Raw genomic sequence first — 17,559 nt, 5'->3', positions numbered from 1 at the left:
TTTGATTAATTGCACGCAATTTCCATTCGTATACATGACATTTGTCTGCCGAATACCCTGCAGAACAGTCGACAGTCGTAAGGGATATAGGGATCATAGGTCCCACTGTCCGATATCGAGTCCTATGTAAAGAAGCACCCAAAATGTATCATCTATGTTCAGGAATATATTGCCAGTTAGAGTACATTTATTCTGAATGATCAGAAGCTATGAAGAGTTTGTTACGAATAATAGCTTTATAATGTCTTTTCTTCAGTACACGATGATCGTTCCAAGTAATTCCATATTCCATAATTCGTATACAAACATATCTTCCGAGATTCACCTGGTATAACGATAAATTTCTTTCAACGACCATCGAAACTCACTCGAAGCTGCCATCTACAGGGCATGCATAGGGTCGATTCTTGCTCGAAGTGCGTGTCAGTTGGCTGCAAAGTGAAACAATCTTAATTGCGATGGCGCCGTCATTTTCGGTTCTTTCGCTAGTGCCTCCTCTCTGCAGGTCCAATCCCGATCCCAATGAGCGATGTGACAATGTGCCCAGGGAGGCTGTCGGACCAAATCCACCGACTGTTCGCTGGGAATCGAAAGTGAAATACTGTGTTTTGGCGTCGGGGTGGGGCGGGACGGGCGGTGAGTGCAGGGAAACCGGTGGTGGCGTTTCCTTGTTTTGGCATACATTTCGAATGTAATTTATTGCCAGACTGCCTTCAGTGCATATTAATTAAACGCTTTGATTTACTTTCCCAGTTTCGGGCACGTTTCCTTGAGAGCCCCATACCCCAACCCATCTCCATCCCCATCCCCATCCCCATCCCCATCCTCATCCCATTTCCATTCCCCATCCGTTGTGTTATTTATGCACTTTTAATGAACGGCCAGTGGCCAGTGAATGAAAAGTGTGCCCATAAATTAGCTATTTGCCCATCCCCGTAAAGGAATGCATCTGCATTTTGGCTTCCGGTGCATCCAGTTAGTGTCCATTTTTGATGGGATCATTTCAAGTTTATTGCCAATGTCATGTGGCACCATAGACTCGCACAATGTCGGCTATAATATTTACAAAGTAATAAATCTTAATCTGTGTGCCAGACCTGATTCCCGCCCACATCATCCAATGTCTGGCTAATTTTATAGAAATTATTCGCATCATTGCAGTTGTACGATATTTACCATCCAATAGACAATTTTGTATAGCTTCAAGCACTCGGTATAATTCAAGTTTCGAAAGAAGATAAGTATTATAGACTATATAGACTGATTTTGACTACACATTCGTTACGGTACAAAAAATAAAACAAGGAAAATGTTAAATTCTGCGGGGATTCCAAAGCCAGTACCTTCAATAATATACCCTCACTGGAAAGACCTAGGTTGATCCTTAGATCCTTAGGTTGTTTCCCGGCGAGGAGATGCACTACTGGAGGACCCGCATAGGTTCGTAGAACATAGAAATCTCGCTCTCTCCCCCACTTTGGGCGACTAATTAACAGATTTTTTCGTTTTCCCCCACTTTCAGTACAGACCGTGTGTTGCAGTGTTGAAAGCCAGGATAAGGCGTGGCAGCAGATATCCTTGAAATTTAAAACTCAAGTGAGTTTGGATTTAGACATGTACGAGTATATATAGAAACGAATCTAAATTTCTCCCCTCCAATCCCACAGTAATTGCAGCGATAAGCGGCCCCTTCCGCTCCCTTGGGCCAGCCTATAAGTTTAACTTTTATAACTGTTATACGATGCTCTGTTTTGCTCTCGCAAATTGTCAGAAGAACACAAAAGCGACTGTAAAAGCTCTTAGGTTACTTCTTGCTCTTTTAGAGGGCGCCACTGTGACGAAAAGTCTCGCTCAGCTTTCCGCTAAGAGATCAGCGACTGTAAATTTACATGGAGTTGCTCATCTCCTTTATTCAGTTGATTACATGGGTATGTTAAGTGGCATTTAATAAACAAATGTTAATATACAGACTGTTAGATCCAAAACTGATAACTTAACTTAATTTGTTTGTCGAATTTGTATGGAACTTGTTACTGTTAATGTCACTCTAACTGTAACTGAAAAGTTTGCAACAGGCAGAAATGTGGACGAGTTGAGTGAGCGAGCAAGCAAGAACGGCGGTACTGGGCGGCACGCCTTAAAATGTGAACAATTAGCTAACCGTTACACATACAAATATAATATTTAAGTGTAGTCAACAGTAAAGTCACTCCAGAACGCAAAGGTGCGCGGGGGGTGGTCTGTCTAGTAAACAGTTTCTGCTCTGCAAATGTGCGCGTATCTGTGTCTGTATCGCTTGCTATGTTTGACTGTGTGTATTGGTTTGGTAATCAGAATCCACCGACTTCAGATTCGACGATCGAGGCAGCCAACGAGCTGCGATGCCAACAAGGGCGTTGAAAGTATTCACGATTTTCATTATTAATTTGGCGTTTCCAGTGTGAAGACCAATTTTGTCGCTTGCCTCGTTTCGCTCTTCTCGTCTCTCTTGTGGCTTCCATTAAAATAGTTCCACTGCCGATAAGTGGAAAACATATGTATCCCGTGATATCATATATTTTTTAGTGTGGTGCACTCGAAGCGTAGTCTGGGAAGCCCCGGAAAAGTGTTTTCATACAAGTAATAAGGTTTGTTTTTTGTTTGTGCCAATCTAATGATTCCTATTAATCGCCCATGATCGGGCGAGAATAGTCCCCTCTGATCAGGTAGTTTTTAATCTGAACTTGTTTTTCGCATCGACATTAGCATACGCGACATTTAAAAACTTGCCCGAACCCAAAACGAGCTCGATAATGGGACCAGCCAAACACGGGGCAATAGCTGGGTGGGGGCAGGGCAGTGGGCTATCATAGGACAGCATAATGCCGATTCAGCTGCTATGAATAAAAATGAATCAGAAGAAATCAGCAGAGTGAGGAAGCGAGACAAGGCTAGACTGGTGTTACAATAATTTCATTACAACGCATTTACATACATACATATATATGTACATATGTACGTAAGTCATATGAGTACGCAGTTAGTGGAAGTGTGAATGGGGCGGATGTTGTCGTTAGCTAGCACTGTTTGGTGCGTATTATTTTAAGAATTCCAAAACTCAAACTAGTTATAGGTGTAATGTCACAAGGAAACCTTTTATTTGTTACAAATATTAAACACAAACAAAACACGAACATATAACAATTTGGGGGCAAAGAAAGACTCTACCGTTACCAAAATTGCTGTGCTGTTAGACAACACTCAACACTCAAAAGTGCAATTTGTAAATGAAACTCTATCTATCTGATGAATGAGCTTCTTCAGTCGGCGAAATCTGGATCAGAAATCAATTGATCGACGGAAGCATACGACAACAGCCAAAGATCTGGCCTGAGGCATTCGCCGGCTCCCCATTGGTTCTCAATTATCGTTCATCTTTGTGCCTTTCGGACCGGCCCAGCCCGGCCCGGCCCGGCCCGGCCCTCGCTGTTAGCGACCTTCCCCTAACCTTCCCCTTTTCTCTCTCGGTAAGGGGTGGTGGCCCCATTTTTCGGCTATTTTCGGACATTCTAAGCCAAAGACGTACATAGTTCTATGCACAGCTGCCCCCTAATCTCTCTCTCTCCCGTCCCAACCTTGACTGATAAACGATAAGAGCTCTTCCAACATGGCACTATATATATATATGCGCTTAGATACAGCGCTGTTTGGAGCCGTACGGGTTGTCCAAAGACATTTGTTCGCTCGGTAAGCAGTGATAAGATTGTAGCTTTTGTAGATTAGGAGAGATAGCCCCTGCCCGAGAGACGGAACGTAGCTTGTGGTCTTTCGATAATGAGATACGTTTGTCTTTCCCAGATCTGACATACCCCCAGCCAGAAGTAAGTGCACCAACAAGATGAGTCCACCGATAATGCTGAGCAGAGATTCACCCGACATTGAGGTAGGTTATTCCCCAGTAGCATCAGCACTCCACCGCACGTTGAATGTAACGTAACCTTTCCTTGCAGGATCTGCTGTCCCTTAATCCGCGCGTGAAGACCCAGTGCACGGTGGTGCCCACCAAGCAAACCAAGGAGAACAAGAAGCACTGGAAGCGCAACAATGACCACACGGCACCGCCGTGCTCCACGCTGTCCAACAACTTCGAGGACATCAAGCATACGACGCTGTCGGAGCGTGCTGCCCTCGAGGAGGCTGCCCGATGCCTGAAGTGCGCCGATGCCCCTTGCCAGAAGTCCTGCCCCACGCAGCTGGACATCAAGAGCTTCATCACAAGCATTGCCAATAAGAACTTCTATGGCGCTGCCAAGGCCATCTTCTCGGACAATCCGCTGGGCCTTACCTGCGGCATGGTCTGCCCCACCAGTGACCTGTGCGTGGGTGGGTGCAACCTGCAGGCCTCCGAGGCCGGGCCCATTAACATCGGCGGACTGCAGCAGTTCGCCACCGAGATGTTCAAGCAGATGGGCATCCGTCAGCGACTGTCGCCGCAGGCCAAGCCTCTGGGCAAGAAGATTGCCCTGCTGGGCGGTGGTCCGGCCTCGCTGTCGTGCGCCACCTTTCTGGCTCGACTGGGCTACGGGGACATCACAATCTACGAGCGTAGGAGCTACCTGGGCGGACTGAGTGCTGCCGAGATACCCCAGTACCGCTTGCCCATCGATGTGGTGAACTTTGAGATCCAGCTGGTCCAGGACTTGGGCGTGTGCATCAAGACCAATCGTTCGCTCAGCACCAAGGATCTGACAGTGCAGGTAGGTAGTGGGGGCCTTCCATTCAAGGCACATACCGATCCTCGTACGACCTATCTCTCGCTCTATTTCTACCTAGGGTCTGCTTGACAGCGGCCTTGACGCGGTCTTCGTTGGCATTGGTCTGCCCGAGCCCAAGCTGAACCCGATCTTTGAGGGTCTGGACGTGGACACGGGCTTCTACACCTCCAAGAACTTCCTGCCTTTGGTTTCGGATGGCTCCAAGCCGGGCCTATGCGCCTGCAAGGCCTCGCAGAGTCTGCCCAAGTTGCATGGCAACGTCATCGTCCTGGGCGCCGGCGACACGGCCTTTGATTGTGCCACATCCGCCCTACGCTGCGGTGCCCGTCGCGTTTTTGTCGTCTTCCGCAAGGGCTCATCGGGCATTCGAGCCGTGCCCGAGGAGGTGGAGCTAGCCCGCGAGGAGCGCTGCGAGATGCTTCCTTATTTGAGTCCACGCAAGGTGTGCGTCAAGGATGGCCTGATAACCGGCATGGAGTTCTGCCGCACCGAGCAGAACGAGCAGGACGAGTGGGTGGAGGATGAGGATCAGACGGTGCGCCTGAAGGCGAACTTTGTGATCTCCGCCTTCGGGTCGGGTCTGCAGGATCCGGACGTCCGTGAAGCTCTATCTCCGCTAAAGTTCCGTGGCGAGTTGCCCGTGGTGGATAGGACAACAATGCAGAGCAGTCTGCCGCAGGTGTTCATCGGCGGAGATCTGGCCGGAGTGGCCAACACCACCGTTGAATCGGTGAACGATGGCAAGGTGGCGGCCTGGAGCATTCACTGCCACCTGCAGGATCTACCCCTCGACACGCCTGCCGCCCTGCCGCTCTTCTACACGGACATCGACAGCGTCGACATCTCCGTGGAGATGTGCGGTCTGAAGTTTGAGAATCCCTTCGGACTGGCCTCAGCCCCGCCCACCACCAGCACTGCCATGATACGACGCGCCTTCGAGCAGGGCTGGGGCTTTGTGGTCACAAAGACCTTTGGCCTGGACAAGGACTTGGTGACGAACGTCTCTCCACGCATTGTCCGTGGCACCACCTCCGGCTACAAGTACGGACCACAGCAGGGCTGCTTCCTCAACATCGAGCTCATCTCGGAGAAGCGGGCCGAGTACTGGCTACGCTCCATCGGCGAGCTGAAGCGCGATTTTCCCGAGAAGATCGTGATTGCCAGCATCATGTGCAGCTTCAACGAGGCCGACTGGACGGAGCTGTCCATAAAGGCCGAGGCGTCCGGTGCAGATGCCCTCGAGCTGAATCTATCGTGTCCCCATGGCATGGGCGAGCGCGGCATGGGTCTGGCGTGCGGTCAGATACCCGATATGGTCGAACAGATTTCCCGATGGGTACGCAATGCCGTCAAGCTGCCGTTCTTCATTAAGCTAACGCCCAATATTACGGACATCACGGCCATTGCCAAGGCTGCCAAGTTGGGCGGCGCCGACGGCTGCTCGGCAATCAACACAGTCCAGGGTCTAATGGGCCTCAAGGCGGACGCCACGGCCTGGCCCGCCGTCGGCGAGGAGAAACGCACCACATACGGTGGCGTTTCCGGAAATGCCACCCGTCCCATGGCGCTCCGCGCCATCTCAGAAATCGCAAAAAAAATCCCCGATTTCCCCATTCTTGGCATTGGCGGCATTGATTCCGGGGAGGTGGCCCTGCAATTCCTCCAGGCCGGCGCAACAGTGCTGCAGATCTGTTCCTCCGTGCAGAACCAGGACTTTACCCTCATCGATGACTACTGCACCAGTCTCAAGGCACTGCTTTATTTGAAGGCCAACCCCCCGCCAGTGAACGGCGCCTTCTGGGATGGACAGTCCCCGCCAACGCCCGTCCACCAGAAGGGCAAGCCGGTGGTGCATCTCACAGGAGTGGGCAAGAAGCTGGGCTTCTTCGGACCCTACCAGAGGGAGCGCGACATTACGCTGGCCGGCATCCGCAGCGAGAAAGGAGCCTTATGGGATGCCGAGCAGGGTGCTGTAGCTGTTTGCCCATCCAATGATGGGCCAAATGAAGCTCCCAAGGTGGCTGATATCATTGGCGCTGCCCTGCCACGCATTGGAACCTACAACCAACTGGACAACAAGCAACAGAAGGTGGCCCTGATCAACGACGTAAGTAGCTTATAGTAGATCCCCAGTATCCCAGTATTTTCTCACCTGGCATTTCCGAATCTCCGTCTAATTGCAGGACATGTGCATCAACTGCGGCAAGTGCTATATGACGTGTGCGGACTCCGGTTACCAGGCCATCAAATTCGACAAGGACACGCACTTGCCCCACGTCAACGACGACTGTACGGGATGCACGCTCTGCGTCTCCGTGTGCCCCATAATTGATTGCATTACGTATGCTATTATCTCACTCACAAAATTTGTTCACTTTTTAATGGCTTTTGTTCTTTTTAGCATGGAACCCAAGAAGATTCCGCATGTGATCAAGCGGGGAACCCAAGAGACAGTCTACGCCCACGCTCTGAGCCAGTGCCAGTAGATGTACTTAGTGCTATGCATTATTAATATTATAATAGAAGTTCACCAAGAATAAAAAATAAAATTATTCAAAGCAATATAACTTGAATTAATCTATTAAATTTAAGTTTGTCAGGTTTATTAGCAATTTAAACAACACCATTTTGTCGCGAAGCCTTAGGGATTTTTTAGTCGATAGTACCGATAGCCGTTTGTTGTAGATTTTTCTCAGAGCTTTATGAAATTGGACTTTGCTAAATTTGCTGCGAAGGAAGAGATAAAACGCAAAATTGGTGTTCGTAGCCTTCTCTAAACAAATCTCCTGGCTATTAGTCCAATAACTGAGGCACTATATGTAACAAACATAGCCAACCAGCCAGCGGAATTCGGCCTGAAAAGTCTAAAAGTCTAACTTTTCTGCCGCAGAGCTGCTCTGAGCTCAACTGGAAAACCAACTAGTTGCATATATATCTCGTTCTCGTTTTTGGATTAGGCTGTGTCTGTCTTCGCAGATAATATTTATCGCGATGGAATCGAGATGTTTGTACAGATATCTAGTTAAATGCATGAGTCAAAAGTCATTATTATTATTAACTAAATAGTTTGGTTTTAAAGCAGCTTGGAAAACAGAATTTTAATATTAATTGAAGGAAATAGGGTATATAAATGTCCATACTCCATATTTGGAAAACATAAAAATTTTATAGACAAGAGGGAGTCCTTAAAATTATCCAGTCTTGTTGAAAGTTGATTCATAAAGCGGATAAAAGCATATTTTTAGTGCTGCTAGCTAGTTAGTAGCTAAGCTTAATGTCTAAATCGAGGTATACGTTAGAGCTCGAACGTCAGTATATTAACGGTATATTTTGAAAGTCGTGACGTATATTTCGGTAGATTGCTGAGGGTCAGATCGTATATTTTGTCGATAAATCCGCGGCCACACTGGGCAGAACATAAACATGATTAAATAAGTGGAAATCAGCTGTTCTCTATTCGCGTTATCAAAATTAGCTGTTTAATTAAAATTAAAATTTAAATTCAATTTCATTCAATTAATTAGGTGAAGCAATTGGATGAAACGTAAGCGAAATTAATTGATGGTGTGAGATGATTGCTTTCCTTGGATTGGGAATGAATGGTCCGCCGCCTGTGACAAATGTCTGGCAAATAATAACAAAGCTAAACCACCGTTACTGTGAGTGCATGTGTGTGTGTGTTGATTTGCGGTTTTATATTTATAAAGTATACCTCTCAGTAGGATAATATTTTGCTGACATCCGTGACCGCTAGTGATGGGCACCGCCTATGGACTGAACACGACGACACGACACTATCCTCCCGCAACACAACTTCTCTTGTTGAAGTCTGCACTTATTATTGCTGTTTATTTTAATATTCCTAGTGCTACAAAGTAGTTCATTATAATTAATGGCCTAGTCCCTAAGCTACTGTGCTCTCACTACTGTTGTGTGTTTGAATTTTATACATATACATATATATGTATGTTCGTTCTTGTCTTGTTCTATGGGTACTATAGTTTGTTTGCCAAACTGGCGGCATCAGCTTTGCCAGCAAAGTGAGGAATGCAAAATTCTGAAAAGGTTTGGATGCCAAACGGACTGTTCTACCTTCTATTTGACATACCCTGCCCAGCACGATAGCAGCCGAATCACGAAGGTGACGAGCCCCTCTCCAGCCCGCCCCTATAACACAGACAGATAAACTCCCACCCCCGCCTGAACCGTGGGACGGTCAGAGAGAAACAAGTGCATCCGACGACGAGGCAGCAACAGCATAGCATCGTAATTAATCAACTACGTTAACACAGAGTCGCGTTTGGCTATTCATGCAGCACAGCACAGCAAAGCAGCAGCAACCAGTGCGAGAAGGGCGTGCCAATCAATTTACGGTTATTGCTAAAAGTTGGCCGGACCAACGAGTGGTAAAGGGCAGAGGCAGAGCGTAAAAAACGCCCATAAACAAAAGTCTAAAATCAACAACAGGAGCGGAAGCAGAAAACGCTTCGCGAAAATATTTAAATATATGCAAACGTCCTTGGGCCGTCGACGTCAGCAGAGCAGGAACAGCAGCAGGAGCCGCAGCAGGACCAGGGACAACAGGCGGAGGGCCAATAACGAGCCAACAGTAAGTTTCAGCAAAAGGTGCGCTCAAAATATGGGTAAGTGAATAAATGATGGACTGAAGAGATCCCTTTTCCATTTCCATTTCTGTTCTTCGTTTTTGTTGTTTTGCTAATTGTTTCTCCATTTGCACATATTTGCACAGATACTTTGAAATATATACACATATATATTTTGTGTGTATTTATGTACATTTGTATGCGAATGTTTCCGGCTAACTTGTGTGTATGTTTCGTGGGAGTCCTGCAGGTGCCCAGCAGCACCTGCTTATAACGGTACATCCACTTGTATAGGAATTAGTACCAACTGTTCTAAACTTTTCCATAACTTTTTACCTGTGTGCATAAATACATACATATATACACCATCAATTTAGTTAATTAAGAAAAAGCCGCAGCTTGAAATGACCCTGCATATCCATCCTTCCCATGGCATACATATGGTAACCGATATTCACTCTATTTCAGTCCACTTAAAAATATATGTACTATATACATTATGAAACTCGAATTTCTTAAGCATTTTGCAAAAGATTGCTATGGTCGGGAGATAGTTTGTATGATCTGGCCTAGCAACGAAAACCAAAAAGTTGCTTGAGGGACTAGAAATCAGACAGAAAGAAATATACATACATATGTACATATTTACATGTAAATATATTTAAACAGAAATCATAATACCCCCTGCCAGGGGATATAGAACATCAAATTATTATCGTTGAACGCTTATGGCGGTTTCCATTGTGAACCAGTTCCGTTCTCTGGCTTTCGGTGATGGTTTTACCGTAAAGCGTTCTCTGGGCAAGAGAGAGAGAACAACATTGTGAAGGAGAGCGCGCGCGCGTGGTGAGAGTGGGCGAGGCAGTGGAGTGGGCGTTCTGTTTTGAAACGGATTTTCCTCGTGTGTTGAGATTTTCACACAAATATTCCTGCAGCACGAGGCTGAAGTGGTCCCGAAGCGCGCAGAAGCTTTTTGCAGGCACGTGCGCCTTCATGATTGTGTGTGCGTGTGTGTGTGTGTGGGTTTGTGTGAGTGCGAGGAAAACAATAAAAGTTGAATAGGATCAAAAGCGCAAGGCGTGTTGCTGCACGGACACAAAAAAACAGGAAGAAACAGGAACCTGCCAGACAGACAGCCCCCGACAGACCGACAGACAAAAGCAAGCGAGAAGCAAGTAAAATATGAAAATTGCATTTTCCTTTTCCGCTGTAATAAAGAAAACCCCCTTCCGCCGCCCCCCCTTTCTTGTGTGTTGCTGTTGCAACCATCGCGATTACTGCTACGTGCTACTCTGTGTGTGTGTGTGAGAGAGTGTGTGCATGCATGGGTATGTGTGCTGCTGCATTGCACACACAACAGAGTCCCAAAGGCCTCAATCCATACCCTCACCAGTCGGCAGTTGCCAGTTGGCCCTCGGCAGTGGACTTTCCTTGCGGCCTGCAGGCAGTTGTTTCCTTCTCTCTCCTCCGCCCGACTCTTCGGTGTGTCCTCCTGTGTCCTGTGTGTCCTGTGTGTGTACGTATGAGTGTGCCGACGCCCTCATACAACTTTCATATAATTGTGATTTTCCCCGAAATATAACTAAGAATTTAATCACTTATTTCCCTTTTCAATACCATTTACATTTGCATTTTGCAGCTGCCGCAGCTGCCACATCTCCCGCCGCAGGAGCAGCAGCACCAACAGCAGGAACGTCGGAAGGTCTCTCTCTTGGTGTAGGCAACGGTATAGAGATGCTCAAGGCCCTGTACGACTTTCAGGCGGTCTATCCCAAGACAATTAGCTTCGATGAGGGCGAGTACTTCATTCTGTACCAAACCTCCGCCCGCCAGCGCAATTGGTGGCAGGTGGTCAGCATGAAGGGCAACATTGGTTTTGTCCCATCAAATTACGTAATGAAGATTAAGGTGAGTGAGTGGCACGCTGGAACGCTGGCACGGGGGCACAGGGTACTCCAGTGGGGCTGAGTACTTAAAGATCTAGTTTAAGTGCGTCTCGAGTGGTGCAGTATGCTGAAGGCAAATGAGATTCCGTGGGAATGGAAGGGGAATGGTAATGGAGAGTAAAATTGTGGTACTCATTTCTCCACTCTCATCTCTCTTCCTCCTGCTCCCCCCGCAGGTGGAGCATGACTTCCTCATCAGCTTTCTGAACTCGTCGATTGAGTCGCTGGAGAAGTGTACAGACCAGGAGATCAATGGCATCATGTCCAAGGACGAACTGCTGGACCGGCTGCGCGAGAAGAAGAACACCATGGAGAGGTTCTATGCGGTAAGTGGTGTGGAACCATTCAATCCATAAATCCCAACCCACTCACACCTGGTCCTCCCCTTGCAGGAGAGCTCGGAACGGGACGGTGACTCCTCGCTTTCGTACTCTCAGAGCTACAGCGATAAAGCCAGCAGCCATCGACACTCGCATCCCCACCAGCAGCCCCAGTCCCAGTCACAAACCCACTCGCACTCCCACAACCAGCACAGGCATCACAGCCCGCCGCCCGCTGCCCAGCGGCTGGACATGAGCCGAAAAAGCATGTCGAGTCCGGCGGTCGGCTGCAGCCAGCCCCAGGGCCAGGCAATGGTTGAGTCGCCCAGCATGGGTAGCATGCAGATGCCGAGCAGCAGCTGCACCATCCAGACACCGCAACAGCAACAGCCGCTGCCAGCACCTCCGCTAGTAGGCAGCACAGGCACAGGCACAGCCGCAGCAGCAGCTGCCACTTCATCCACATCAACAAAGGCAACGAATGTGGCAGCCGTGGCGGCCGTGGCGGCCGTGGCATCTGTGGCTGCCGTGGCGGATGTGGCACAGGACAACAGCATCTCAGAGCCCTCAGAGACGACAACGACAACGACCACCACCAGCGAGGACGTGGTGACCACGTACAAGGAGACCAGTCAACTGAGCACAAGCCAGCATCACAAGCCACCCAACGGAAATGGCAGTACCGCCTCCGCATCCGCCTCCACCTCTGCCTCTGGCATGAAGAGGAGCAGTAGTGCCGGCAATGCCAGCATTGGCAGTGCAAGAAATCACGATGGGGATGCAGATGCGGATGCGGATGCGGCAGGTGACGAGCCGGACAGCACGCAGGAAAAGTCAGACGATGCTAGTGCAGTGCCCAGCGATGATGTGGGCAACGCCATCGCAGATAGTGCTGACAATAGCCAGGCCCTGGACAGCATAGACAGTCCCTCGGCCTCGGCCTCGCCCTCGCACCACCGGCACACGGACATTGAGGGCGCGGAGGCGGCTGCTGGAACTGCCTGTGACAAAGCGAGCTACATTCGTGGCCAGCTAAAGGTGGAATCATCGGATGTGTATCAGATTGTGGATGCGCTGCGTCGGAATACGAATCTTAGCTTTGACCTGTCGTGCGAGGCGCTGCGTGTGGTGTTGACCAGCCTGGAGCAGCTGTACAACGGTTCCATCAACCCGTACCTGGAGGCCGTCGCCGTCCATGTCACCGGCAAGGTGCCTACGCCCAAAGAGCTACTGGGCATCACACACGACTCGAAGCGACTGCAGTATCTGTTTGGGCAGCTGGCGGACTGCAAAAACGACACGGAACAGCGCACCTGGATGCTGTACGAGGACGAGGAGGATATCATTCAGTTCCTCGAGGAGTTGGTTGAGATACTGGTACATAAAAGCTATTTATGTATTTATGCGGTAGTATTTTTTGATTGCAATCCAAATTTGCTTGCAGAACAATGCGGACGAGAACATTAGCTGCTATGAAATGTCCTGCGACCAGTACCAGATGTTCATCAATCTGGTGCAGTACTATCAAATGGAAACACGCTGGTCCATCAAGCGCCTGCTGCTCCGGACATTCACCGCCGCCTGTCATCTGGATCACATTATTGTGGACATATTGCTGACATCGGTGCTACCGCTAGAGATTGTAATTGGGGGCCGTCTGAGGGGACGAAACAAAGCTTATTCCTTACCTCTTCTCTCTCTCTATTACCAGGTGGAAGACATGAAGACTCACTTTTCCAACCTAGAGCGCTTTAAGCAGCTGGTCAAGATGCTGACCATTGTCTTCTCGCTGGGACAACCGATGCCGGTGAATCATCAAGGTGCGTCGGCGTGTCGATCAGCCAGTTCAATCGTTCAATTCTTATCCAACACATACTTGTACTTGCAGACTATCTGGGCGTGCACTTTGCCAGCTTTCTGCTGGAGATCGTCGAGGGCAATAACCCAGAGCAGCTGGTGGACATGGTCATTGCCCTGATACTGTCCTTCAATCAGCAATTCAGCGAAAACACATACAACGTGATCATCGAGGCGATGCAGAGCCTGCCCACGGCCAAAGTCTTTACCGAGAAGCTGCTGCTTCTGCTCAATCGGGAGGGTGAGTTGGGGTTGGGGTGCCTGACTGCTACTTGTGATGGCTTACCCGTCTTATCCTGTATCCTCAGATGACCCCACGCGACTGCTGAAGCATCCCAATGAGCATATGAACACGGTGCTCCGCATGTTCATTGACATCTTCAGTCACCCGGATACGGCTGGCATGTTCTACACGAACGATATAAAGGTTCTCATCGACATTGTGGTGCGGCAGCTGTCTGATCTGGATGCGGGCAGTGCGGTAAGTAGTACCCATGTGCCACGTGCCACGTACTGTTTTCGTTACTGTTTTGATTCAGACTCGTCCTTGCTACTTGGAGCTGTGCCGACGCATCCTGCGCAACACAAACTATCAGGAACACGAGCACCGCAAGCACGATCTTATGAAGATCTTCACACGCATCTTTTGCGAGGAGACCGAGTGCAGTGCCTCCGATCAGCAGCTGGTGCGGGAAATAGCCAACGAATTTCCACAGCTATTCAAGGCTTAAACCCAATACCAAACTGAAACCAAATTAAAGCGTTGCTAGTGAGGCGAGTCAAACAAAACAGCGAGCCAACCATTAAAAACAAAAACCTTAAATATTATTTATAGTTCGTATTGAAAGTTATTCAGTGCATTTGTATTGTTGTGCATTTGATCTTGGTCCTGAATAGCCCTAACTTCACAATGCATTTTGATCTATTCCGGATTGAGGACGCAAGAAAGCAGAGAGCAGAAAACAAGCAACAAGTGAACAAACGACTCCACGTACACAACATATATCTTATGATGAATATAGTCTGTAACCTGGGGGCAGGTAACAAATGTACTAGTTGCATGTGGAGTAGATGCAACCTTGTAGCCGGTACCACATTAGCAATACACATATGTACATGCATACACGTACAATATGTATGCCTACATCTACATATATGTATACATAGCAATACGTATAGTAGGCATAGGTAGTGTGTGGACATGCGGAGGGAATAGCCGTAGCAGTAGTCTACACTAAATTATTTTACTAATTTAGAGACGATGCTTTTAGCCAGAGAACCAGAGTCAAACAACAAACCAGAAAGAAACCAAACCAAACCAAAACAAAACCCTATTTCAATTCTATAGCTATAATTGCAAACTGATTTTGAAACTTTGAAACAGAAAAATTTGACAGACACTCAATGAAGATGATATTTATAGCATAATTATACATACATAAATAACGAAATATACATTCAATTCATAAGAAATGAGGAAGGAAATGTTAATTGCAATCTACAAGAATAATAACAATTACGATAATTATATTAACGATTATATACATACATACATACATACAAGATACATATATGACAAGTATTTGGAGCTAAAGTGCTAATTTGACAAGACAAACTAACAGAAAAACCAGTCATATGTTATATGTAATAGCAGGCATACGAGTGCATACAATGTTGAATTTGTTTATATAATCTATGCGGAGAACAGAAACAGAAACTAAAAAAGAACAAGGAATCATTGAAAATTGTTAAAGCTCATATATGGATTGGAAATGGAAATGGAAAGAATGGAGAAGTAGGTGGTTAAGGAGGAACTTAATTCCGCCTAAAAAACAAGCAAAGAAGGCAATGCATTTCTCTCCCTCACTCGCATACACACACGCACTCTATTCTCTATCTATCTCTCTCTCTCTCTCTGACTCTCTCTCTATCACTTTAAGGAAACATAATATTAAAATTGTTATAACTTGATCTTTTTATATATTCAACAAACGACTACACACACACACACACACATGAACACTTTTACACAGATCTCGTTCGCTCTGGAGGAGGTCTCGCCTTTCTTCAAGATATTATGATTTAACAATTTCAAATTGTTCGAGAAGCGATTTCGTAGTTGTTGTTGTCGTTGTTGTTGGAGGCAGCTGTGCAATATCTCACAATTGGTGAATTTTATCTACTATTAAGTTTATTGTTAGGCATTGTTAAATTGTTTAAGCAGAAACTTTTAATCAAAAAACCTACATGTGTATGTATATTTGAATAATTGCAGTCGATTTTTGTTCTTGTTGTGTGTTAAAGCCGAAACACGAGCTGCTGCTGATGCAAAAAGAAACGAATTTAATTTGCCATAATTTTCGTAGAGAGTAATAGATATTTACAACCATCAACTAAAAACTAAAACTAAACAAAAAACATTAAAAACGACGACGAAAAAAAAAACGAAATTACGAATGTGAAACGTGAATTGTCTTAAAATCAATTGCCTACAAATAATAATATTAATAACAACAAATTGTACCTTTCGATTTTGAATTAAAAACAAGATGAACACAATTATTGTAACTTAATCTTAACTTATTAATGATTATAAGAGGCCATCGCCACCTCACCCCGTGCACGCACAGCAGCAATACGAACAAAAAACACCCAATGAAAGTTAAATAATACGAGTAACTACATTACCAAGGAACAACACACGTTTAAGTCAAGCAAATAGAGCTAATTTTAAAGATTGTTAACTTTTCAGTTCTTAACTTTTAAAAACAAACAAGAGACAACAGAGATCCTACAACCGAAAATAGAATTACACAGTTTTAAAATGTATCGGGGAATCGAAATCGCAATTGTAAAGAAACGAAATGATCAAACACAAATAAAGGTAAATCTAATAACTCTGGTTAGTTGTTGGCCAAAAATGAGTTCAATAAATGTGCTTTCATGAAGAGACCCAACCCTAAGATAACACCATTTAGTGGTTAACAAATATTTATGTACTGTGTTGACAGCAAATCTGCCTGTATAAGCCATGTTTGCCTTGTGCGAGATATATGTATGCATTCGCATTACTGGAACACCATTTTTGTTAGAAATATGTCTTAGGTCATGAGAACTTGTTTGCGATTGCCTTGTCCTGTGCTAGGAATTCTGGTGGAATAGACGATCATTTTCTGTTCTATGTAGTGTGGGACAATATTGACGCGTTTACTGTTTTTCGTGTTGGAAATTTGTCACTGCACTCGTGCACTCGTGAGCCTCTGGAAAGATCCGATACGCGACCATCTCTAGTACAGGATTGGCAGAGGCAGATCCGAACCGAACCCATTTTCATTTCATCATTTTTATTCAAGCGGAAAAGGTTAAGGGAAAGCTAAGCAGTTTTCGAGAGTACTTGTGAAATTTCTGGGCGCTTAAATTAAGGATTTAATTTAAGCGCCTGGAATGAAATATCCCAGCACTCGTACGCACAATAAACAAATCGGTTTTTCGACTTGGGTAAGACGAATCTCTTGCTCTCTTTTTTCCATTTTACGAGTATACGGTCCCGTTCCGTCCCTTCATAGGCCTTCGCTTACGCAACGCGGGGATCGAATTTCACCGCATCCGCAGGGGCACCATCCAGCAACTAGCCAAATGTTTTCACGAATGACATGAAGGGCGTGCCCTGCAGGAAGGTTCGACAGGGGCGGGGGAAAGGATGAGAAGGACTCGCAAGGGCAAGGACCTTCTATACCTGCATACACCTAGCTTGCCTTGGAGCGCTACAACGTCAACAATTTCTTCCGTTTGACACCAGATTTGGCCGGAGGATAGCCACCGTTTGCTCCGTTTTGATGGGCTTCGGTTTTGCGTGTGGCGATCTTGCATTGCTCTCGCATGAGAGGTCATGCGAGAATTCTACAAGATCTCTACACGTTAAGTGCAGCCCATCAACACGCAGCAAACGGTGGTCATTCTAATGCCAAATCTGGTGTCAAAGGAAAAAATGTAGGCGTTGTTCCGCTGCCAAAGCAAGCTAAGTTCGTACAGGTATAGAAGGGCCTCAGCCACATCGATCCAGAGACGAATGCGCCCC

At 46.7% G+C, this 17,559-nt stretch overlaps 2 protein-coding genes across 5 annotated transcripts; both read left to right on the top strand.

Annotated features, from left to right (window-relative positions):
* Positions 1–2,254: 2,254 nt before the first annotated feature.
* On the top strand, positions 2,255–7,310 carry LOC6599960 (dihydropyrimidine dehydrogenase [NADP(+)]). Of its 2 annotated transcripts, none has more exons than XM_002025001.2 (6): positions 2,255–2,627; positions 3,838–3,922; positions 3,990–4,736; positions 4,813–6,861; positions 6,938–7,095; positions 7,156–7,310. In XM_002025001.2, exons 2-6 carry the CDS (start codon positions 3,878–3,880, stop codon positions 7,238–7,240), a joined length of 3,084 nt encoding a protein of 1,027 aa, XP_002025037.2. In that variant the 5' UTR covers positions 2,255–2,627; positions 3,838–3,877; the 3' UTR covers positions 7,241–7,310. The 2 variants fall into 2 exon arrangements, with proteins under 2 accessions (XP_002025037.2, XP_026849207.1); XM_026993406.1 differs by lacking the exon at positions 2,255–2,627 and adding an exon at positions 3,657–3,726.
* A 975-nt stretch (positions 7,311–8,285) lies between these two features.
* LOC6599959 (NCK-interacting protein with SH3 domain) lies at positions 8,286–16,378 on the top strand. 3 transcript variants are annotated; one of them, XM_026993372.1, is made up of 10 exons: positions 8,286–8,413; positions 8,477–9,397; positions 10,998–11,266; positions 11,481–11,630; positions 11,697–13,001; positions 13,069–13,266; positions 13,336–13,444; positions 13,513–13,722; positions 13,790–13,962; positions 14,021–14,212. In XM_026993372.1, exons 2-10 carry the CDS (start codon positions 9,262–9,264, stop codon positions 14,210–14,212), a joined length of 2,742 nt encoding a protein of 913 aa, XP_026849173.1. In that variant the 5' UTR covers positions 8,286–8,413; positions 8,477–9,261. The 3 variants fall into 3 exon arrangements, with proteins under 3 accessions (XP_026849173.1, XP_026849172.1, XP_002025036.1); XM_026993371.1 differs by having other exon boundaries at positions 8,474–9,397; XM_002025000.2 differs by lacking the exons at positions 8,286–8,413; positions 8,477–9,397 and having other exon boundaries at positions 14,021–16,378.
* The last annotated feature ends 1,181 nt before the right edge of the window (positions 16,379–17,559 follow it).

Source organism: Drosophila persimilis, unplaced genomic scaffold, assembly GCF_003286085.1.
Source record: "Drosophila persimilis strain 14011-0111.01,24,50 unplaced genomic scaffold, DperRS2 tig00000829-arrow-arrow-pilon, whole genome shotgun sequence".
Taxonomy (NCBI): Eukaryota; Metazoa; Arthropoda; class Insecta; order Diptera; family Drosophilidae; genus Drosophila; species Drosophila persimilis.
The sequence above is the reverse complement of the archived record's forward strand: the minus strand, read 5'-3'. Positions and strand labels throughout refer to the sequence as shown.